At 45.1% G+C, this 9,099-nt stretch overlaps 1 protein-coding gene across 1 annotated transcript; it reads right to left on the reverse strand.

Moving 5' to 3' along the window:
• Positions 1–1,807: 1,807 nt before the first annotated feature.
• On the reverse strand, positions 1,808–8,760 carry klf11a (Kruppel-like factor 11a). Its single transcript, XM_040018439.1, has 4 exons — positions 8,553–8,760; positions 4,798–4,998; positions 3,763–4,567; positions 1,808–3,671 (listed from the first exon to the last, which is right to left on the reverse strand). Exons 2-4 carry the CDS (start codon positions 4,984–4,986, stop codon positions 3,376–3,378), a joined length of 1,290 nt encoding a protein of 429 aa, XP_039874373.1. The 5' UTR covers positions 4,987–4,998; positions 8,553–8,760; the 3' UTR covers positions 1,808–3,375.
• Between the last annotated feature and the right edge of the window lie 339 nt (positions 8,761–9,099).

The raw sequence follows: 9,099 nt of genomic DNA on the forward strand, positions 1-9,099 counted from the left end.
ATCTTCTTTTTCAGTCCTGGTTTGAGGGTTTTCTTTGTGTGGTGTTTACAGTTGGCCGCCGACTGAATTACCCTACAGTCAGTTTTAAACAGTTGGATATTTCTGACCTGTGGATGAAGCCAGTACTAGCTTTATGCAACGCTAACCTGGTTATGTCCTTAATGCCAATTAATGCTTTAATTTTTTGTGCCCAAACTATTTTTAAAAAGTATTTTAAACATAACATAACATTTTAATTTGCTATAGCAAGCCTAAAATATATATATTTTTATAAGTAATCTTTACTGTTCTATTCTGTTAATCTAATATTACAACATTAAATATTCCTTTAATTTGTGAAAACATGCTGATGTCGTTTATTTTTTACCATTTTAACAGAAACATTACACAAGCGAGAGTTAGCCTAGAACAGGTGCTAATTTTCATGTATTAATGAGGTTTAAAATGTTTAATAGTTCAGCCGATAACTGAGCTTTACAGGAAGACTACATGGAGACTATCCATCCAGCTGTCAGAGAGTGAAGAGATTCACATTCACATTCACAGCTTTGGCCAAGAGTTACCAGTTAACCTAAACCACATGTGTGAAGAAGCTAGAGAACCCACCAAGGAACAAGGAGAACCCCGGCTGGTGCATTCAAAGCCAGGATCTTCCTGCTCTGAGGCCACATCAACTCCTTTATTGTACAGTTTTGTTTTTAAAGCCCACCAGCCATTTTAAAACTCAAGATGGTGGCCATTTTAAAGATGGCTGTCCACTGGCAAAAGAAAAATAATTTTAAATAAGTAAATTAGACTTACCTTTTAATTGATCTTAATGTCAGATCATAAAATCACATGTTTGTATGTGTAGAAGTTGAATTTAGAGGTCATTTGTTTGTTTGTAAGGGAGGAAAGCTTTTTCAGTGGCAGGAAATTTAAAATCCAACTTTTAAATCAGTTCATCAAATGTAAGCAAACACAGACTGTTAGTGTGCAGTTTAGCTCTCAGACATGCTGTGTGACAAAGGCCCAGCTGCTGTGCAACAGGCAGGAAAACGAATGAGAACCTCACTCCGAGATGGGGAAAAGGAGGATAGTTGAGCAAGATGAGAGATTATTTTTAAAGGTAAGCAATGCAGAGCAAGTGACGTGTTAAACTGGAAATGTAAATGTTTTATGTGAACATAAAACACATTTTTTAAAATCAGATATTGGATCTGTACAGGATGTGCAGCTGTTGAATTATGTTAAACATGGTGAAAAACAGATTGAAGTATGGTGATTACATACAGACAGGTCAGTGCAGCTTGTGGTGGAGTTTACACACCAACAAACCAGACATCAGTTTATACTGAGGTCAACGATGCTGATTATTCACTGAATTCACTCACTCGCCTACATGCAAAGAAACATTCAGTATGGGACTTTACAGAAAAGCTACACCCAACCTGAGGGTTCCCCTCCAAAAAAAAAATCACGGTGCTTAGACTGGCTCAAGATTTAGAGCGAGATGCTAATCACTCTGAGGTTCCTCAGCTACTGCATCCATCTGAAGAGTCCCTGAGCAAGTTACTGAACCCCAAATACCCCCAGGGCATCCATGTGGATTTAAAATGTGCTGCATGTTTACTGTGGAGTTGGATCAGTAACATGAGCCAGGCTGGAGCAATGTGCTTCACTGCAGCGTTTTAGTTTTGCTTAAAACACAGACGCCAAGTACAAAATTCGACTTTTAGTCAAAAATCACAAAAATATTGACGAGTAAAGTTTTTCCAGCTGTTGAAATTCTCAGTGAAACAATGACTGCAGACAAACGCAAAAAACAGCTGGTGCCAGCCTCGTGGTAACATTTTATTATAAAAGCCGTTTTCTTCACCATCACCGTGGTGTACAGGTAAATGTTCAAAAGAAAAAGAAAAGGATTATTTTAATATAAGCTGTTATTATTAAGAATAACATTTAATAACATGAGGTATTTTTACTGGCTACACTATGGGCCAAATCAAACTATCAAAAACAGCACTTTCCTCAACGAATGTTTATTAAATAATAATAATAATAATAATAATAATAATAATAATAATAATGATAATAATAATAATGTGTAAAGCAAAGATAGTAGGTAGTATCACAGTAATGAATACTGTCCACAGACTCTTAAAATATTAATATCTCGTACTGTGAATAAATGTAGATTGGATTACACATAACACTCATATAGATATCAAGATATTTACAGTATTTACAGTCAGAACAGAAGTGGGCTAAGAAGCATGATACTGAGGCTTTGGCAAACAATAAGAGTGTACACGAGTCGCTAACAGGTCGCTAACGAGTCGCTAAAAAGACGCAGCCGTGATGGTACACGGCGGGGGAGAGAGAGAGAGAGAGTACAAAAACAAGTGAGATTCAAAAATATTCCAGTGCAACATCGGCTTTGTGTGGATGTCTGTGAGTGAGTAGCAGCCTGGTGCCTTCAGGTCCTCCTCCTCCTGCGGCGGTGTGTTTGTGGATCGTGGGAATAAAATGTCCTGAGAATGGTGGAGAAAGCTTGCCGTCCTCTGCTGACGACGGCTATGTCTACGTTAACAAAAGTAACAGGAAAACGGCGGCACTCAGATCGTTCGACTCTCGGCAGCATGAACATAGAAAAGAACTGGATTCATCTGAGCGCCTCCTCCACTCGAAGGACGGCCTTAAACTCCTGAAGGGACCTGCTCTGCTCTCCTGTCTGCGTCATACATGTGCTGAAACATCAAACATGGGACCAACAGGGTTTTCGGGTCTTTTTGGGTTTTTTCCTGTCACTTCTGTGACAAGCTGACATCAGCTAGTGACAGAGCTCCTTATATAGAAGAGCAATCACTTCCTGGTAATAAAGGTCCTTCAATTTTTCTCACAGTGAAGCTGTTAGCATTCTGCTAACACATGCTGATTGGTCGGTTAAGGACAGAACGCCCTCGCTCAATGGCGCCTGTTTCCTGAACTTCCATATACTATTATAGATTATCTATAATAGTAATATAGTAAATCTACTGTTCTCCCCTCAGCAGGCTTCCAGACCCTGGCCAATGAGAAGCCAGTAATAACTGAGCCATGGCGTCTTTTTTTAGAGAGATCATGAATGGATGGCTTATTTTGAACTGCCATTCATGCTAAGCTACCCTTCAGAGCAGGAAGTGAGCAGGACAGGTCCCTGTAAAATGAGTCCAGGTGTGTCTGACCCTGTTCTGAGGTCGTGTAAACGTAGCCGAGTACAAAACATTGTCCTGATGTGGTGGGCGGAGCTGATTGAAACAACCAGTCACAGTCACTCTTTAAGAGTCTGGTCGGTGTTTGGCCCCTCCCCCCGGGGCTCCTGAGATGGCCCTGTGAGTGACACTAGTCTGTTAGTTAGTTGGCAGCAGGAACCAGCACGCCAACGGGAAGTGCCGGTCCTCTGTTCTGACCCTTTGGCAGGGCGCCTTTGTTGAGGTCTCGGGTTTCGCCGGGCCACGATGACGGCCTCTTGGTAGTCATGTGCCGTCGGGCGTGTTTGGTCAGATGGTCGCTGCGCATGAACCGCCGTTCACACACGCTGCAGACAAACTTCTTCTCACCAGTGTGCGTGCGGCGGTGGCGGGAAAGCTCATCGGAGCGGGCAAACCGCTTGTCACAGCCCTCCCAGTGACAGCTAAACGGCTTCTCGCCTGTGGAGCAAGAGGACAGGTAAGTGGTTAGCTCATGTCTATAGGACATAGTGTCTGTCTGTGGTTCTCCTTCCCCTGAGGTGACTCATACCTGTGTGTGTGCGCAGGTGAGCCTTGAGGTGTGAACTCTTGAAGTAGGTCTTTTTGCACCCGGGGAAGGTGCACACGTAGTCCCGTCTGCGAGAGAAGTCTGCCTGTGAGGTGCCACTGTTCGGTCCTGACGGCATGTAAACAGGAGCTGGGGCGAGTGGGAGGAGCTTGGTGTTGCCCAAGGTCATGACGGTCTGCGGGCCTGGTTGCGGCTGGGGCACGGGTGGCTGTGGCACCACAAACATCACAGTCCCTTGCGGCACGGCGGAGCCCAGCAGCAGCGGCTGGGCGAAACTGGAAGTGGGAGACTGGGGAAGGATTGGCTTGGGCCCACCCGGCCCCTGCACCTGAACTGGGGCCTGGACGAAGGCGGAGATCATCCCCGTTCGGCCGTTCACCGGGAAAACCTGGCAGAGCAGCGGTGAGGAAGACAGCGAGTGAGGTGGAGAAGCTGAGGCGGGAGGCGATGGGGGGGTGTCGGGAGTTGGGGGAGGGTCGTCCTTCTCCTCTGGAAGCGTCTGCAGAAGTGGTGGCAGAGGCTGCGTGGAAGTTTCTGACAGCTCGGTGTTGGGCAGAGGAAGGCTGAGGCTGTCAGCGGTGTGGCGGATGACACTGGTGGCCATTGCTCTGCTGGGCGGAGCCACACAGGTTGACTCTGAGTGAGGTGCAAGTGCTGAGGTCTCTGAAGTGACGGCATGGGGGTCACTGTGAAGGGCGGGGGAGGGTAAGTGCGGTTTGGAGGCGATGGTGAGGATGGGGGTAGCGGAGGCCTCGGCGAAGCTTGGACTTTGAGGCGGAGTTATACACTGAGAGAGAAAGCAGGTGTTAGACAGACTGATCCCAAATGCTACGAATTCATTCACAGAAGAAAATTACTTAAAACAAATTAAGTAGTTAACTAAATAATGAAAAACCTAGAAAGAATTTTTTGTGTTACATTTTTTATAAATATGGTAACGATGTGTCTGATGAGGTCATTTAGTCATGCGTGTGTGCATTTAACATTTTCTAACGTTCTGACTGTATTGGTTCTTACCAGCGAGGAGAGGGCGATCAGGTCTTTTGGTGTATCTGTGCCCTCCGAGTGGAGTTGGATAGAGTCACAGGAGTCAGAGGTGGGCGTCAGTGGGCGGGGCTTGTGCGACCTTTGACCCCAGAAGCTCATGCTGACGAGCGCTTCGGCAGCCTCCAGGTCATGGTACTCGACGTATGACTTCTGCTCCATGGCTGCTGCTGTCTGTCAAAAAACAAAGAAAGAAACAAAAAAAGCAACATTTTACAACTTCAACCTAAAGCGCTCTATCTATGCAAGATGACCTGAGAACAGTCGAGAGGTCAAAGGTCAGTTTTAAAAGACTTTAGCATTTCTCGTCACTTTAATCGGATTATTTTCTGTGATTTTAAAGCAAAAATCAGCTCAGAAGCGCAGAATTACGACCAAATGGCGCTGGTGGCCCGGAGAGTGGGGGGCCCGGGTTCGAGTTCGACCCGTGGCCCTTTGCCGCATGTCTTCCCTCTCTCTCTGCCCCCATTTTTTGTTTTGAATGCTGCTGGAGCCTCTGCTGGATGTTAGAGGTACTGCAGTTTTTGGCACATTCAGCTACACTCTACCCTAAAAGCTAGAGCCTGAGTGTGTTTAAACCTGATTCAAAATATAAAAGTAAAAATTTAAAACACTGGAAACATGAACAAAGTTCCCAGATGTTTGTTAGGTTGTTATTTATGAGTCTCTGCAGCAATATTATGATGATGGAGTAAAAGTAACCTTATTTTATTATCACAAGTCAAGGATCATTTGATTACACTCCGCCCACCTCCGCTCGGATCAATAGCTGGTTGCTATTCGTATGTTAAGTGATGACGTATGAACCCTGCTTCCGGGTTCAAACTGCTGTGTGTTTATTAAGCTGTTGTCTTTTTAACATATTTTAATGTTTTGTATCTTGTTCTATTTAATATGAACAAGACCCAAAAATGGTCAGTAATCACTGTCGGCCTCTCTGGGTTTTTATTACCACTGTAGCAACTTTTAAAGATGGAAACTAGCGAGCTAACTCCCTGCTAACTTCGAACTCCGTTAAACTTCATAAATTCAGTTTTCATGGATGCCCGGATGTTAAATGTAATTGTTACACCTGGTAAAGCAACCGCACTGACCATTTTATTGAACATGAAAGAATTTAGACAGTTTTTAACTCTCAGTTATGCCACAGTGTTCATTTGACTTTGGGACCTGAAGCAAAGTTTGGACCCGGAAATGGCTAATAACATCAGACTTAAAGACTGAATTTGGTGGGAGTTTCCAAACATATGTTGCCAACAGGGAAGTTGCAGAGTGTCCTCTCGTGGACAAGTAATCGTTTCTCCCATGTCTTCCTTACTTTGATTTATTTTTCGGCTGTTATACATTCTGATAACGATATATTGGGAAACAGCCAATATCAGCTTTACGGGTATATCAGTCATGCTCCAATCAAAGCCCACTTTCATCTGACTGGACTGATTCTGGAAACCTAAAGAGGGGCATGGGTAGAGACATGGGCAGAGGGTAGTACAGCCACAACCAGCTGCTTCTTCTGGTCTCATCGAAGTTTCTGTTGGGCTTTAGCTACACAGGCAACTTCTGGAAGCTAATTGAGGGTGACGGCAAGCAGGCAGTGGACCGTCTTCTTTCTCCCATATGACTTAAACGCACTGTTAGTGCTCACTATCCTATAAACTGTTGAGCGTCTGCCTCACAGCCCAGCTTCTTTTTCTTTCTTTTTTCCTCTTACTCCACGGATAAAGCCAAACACCTCCCATCTAATGACCAATGATGTCACAGTTTTCCCACCTAGGGCTGAGCTGCATCCACCACGTCAGGAAATAAATAAATAAATTAAAGGGGCAAGAACTGTAGATGGGAGGTGACTCGGGGACAAAGGGCTCCTGGCTGCTTGGCTGGCATCTGCTCAGCAGCACGTACAGGAAGGGAGGAAGAGGGGGAGGAAGGCAAGCGAGGGGCGAGAGATAACGATGTAAACAGAGAGAACAGGCGGAGGGGGGGAGATAGTGGGTACACCCAACCTCTCACCCTGCCTGACGGGGAACCTCACTGCACCCAGAATAGATTGCAGGAGGTGCTAACAAAAATAGGAGAAAAAAACAAAACAAAAAAACCCCCATCATGAACAAGCCCCGCCCACTCCTCCTCCCACACTGACATGAACCAACTCTCCCTGTGAGAGAGAAAGATAATAGAGAGAGGAAGCTCCTGACAGGAAGTATAGTTGGACAAAACAATCCGTTTCAACACACACACACACACACACACAGACCCCGCGCTCTGATTTCCCACGATCACAAAAACACACCACACCTATTGACAGAGAAACAACAAGGTTTACTCATAAATGAACGCCGCTCGCTGCCTTTAATGTGCTAATAATCAACTGAGCTCCACGATTAATAACACCTGTTCCCCGACACACTCACACCTGATTGAGAAGCTTGGGATGCATTTATTGCTCCAGACACACTTTCTGTTTTTAATTCTGAGATCTTTTTTTCTGCGTGACTCGGATTGATTCCTGGTGTGTTGTCAGGTTTCTCTTCCTCTGCATTTTCTTTGTGTTCAGTGCAGATTTCTGGGATGAAACTGAGGCTGAGTCTGATTCACACAGTCAAATCGCAGGAAAATCAGAGACGCCACATTAGGATTTATTTTATGGAAAATAACTTTAACTGGTTTTTAGAACAAAAACACCCAGAATTTTACACATCAGCTTCATGTGCAAATATTTGCTTTACACTGTTTAAACAGGTAAAACATGCACTCATGAAAACGTGATTATTTTAAATCAGCAGTAATGAAGCAGGCGTTTCCTATTAGAGCCAAATGCAAATCAAAATGAATGTAAATGATTTTAACATTTTATTGAGTCAGTGACAGTGAAACCGATCTTTAATTACTACAGTGAGCTCAGACCAAAGAATCTAAACTCATGAGAGTCATCAAATTAATAATAGATTATTTTGCTCAACAGGTTTACAATTAACAGATTAATTGTTTAGTCAAACCAAAGAAAATATCATCTGATAATTGTCAAAATAATTAATTTACTGTCACATTAAGGGGATGAAAATCAATTTAACTGTTTAGCCAAAATATTAAAGGAGGTGAAAAATTTGCATGATTAACATCAAAATAATCAAATTAATGTCATGTTTAATAAAGAAAACCAACAAACTGGCACACGAGAGACTGAAACACACTTGCAAAAACAAACTTAGACAAAAGAAAATGTACTAAAAAATTTAAAATCGGATTAATCAATTAATCTGTGTTAGAGAACAGTGAGAACATGCCAGGTGAAACTCAAACTACTGGCTTCACTGTCATAAGCCAAAGAAACAAACTGAACACAACGACGCTGAGAGCCGCTCGAAAACATCAAAATCAATCAAATCATTCAATCCTGTCCGGCTGATTAATCGACGACACGGAACCGAAAGCATCAACTGTACCAAAACAAAGAAAACATCTGTAAAGTTTCTGCAGCGGTGAGCGATGCACTGCAGGGATGCAACTGTTGGTACTGCTCACGCGCGCGCGCACACACAGGAGTGACTGGGTTCACTGTGACCTCAGATAAACCAGCAGACATCGCCAACACAGCCCAGCCGAGCCGAGACAACCCGACCGGGGCTGCAGAACCGCTCCGTCCCCGTACACCGGACCCCAAACCCGGAGGTTCTGGAGCCCCGGGCGGTACCGCACAGTTCTAACATTCCAAGTTTCTGGAAACTGACCTGACAGCAGCGAGGCTGAGTTGACGAAGAGAAAGAGCGGACGGAGGAGCGGAGAAAGGGTCGGCGGCAACTCCGTGAACAGTGACTGGAGCTTCAGTCGGAGCGCTGAGCCGCTGCCAGCAGACTGGCTTCAGCTGAGAGCACCGGAAAAAAAAACAAAAAACACAGAAACGAAATTCTGAGCGGTCTGGCGGGTGGTAACACGCAGCCAATCAAAGTCAAAGGTGTAGCAGGCCGCGGCCAATCACGGGCGAGGCGGTGCGTGATCGCTACGTGAGCGTCACACGATTGGCCCGCGGCGGGGTGCGTGGCTGTCGGGGGGCGTGGCCGCGGAGTCAGCGGTGTCAGAGTAAACCCGGTGAACCCGGCGGCGCGCTCGAACTGGGGGAAAGGTTGGGAGGCGCGAGGCGGGACCGCGGGGACGCGCGCGACAGGCATGTAAACTGCAGATGGAGTGAAAAAGGAACAAAAAGGGACAGGTGAAAGCAGGTAAAACCGAGAAAAACACACTGCAGACACACTGCCACACCAGAAACACCGCGTCACC

The sequence above is a fragment of the Simochromis diagramma genome, unplaced genomic scaffold, assembly GCF_900408965.1.
Source record: "Simochromis diagramma unplaced genomic scaffold, fSimDia1.1 OVJJ01000802.1, whole genome shotgun sequence".
Taxonomy (NCBI): domain Eukaryota; kingdom Metazoa; phylum Chordata; class Actinopteri; order Cichliformes; family Cichlidae; genus Simochromis; species Simochromis diagramma.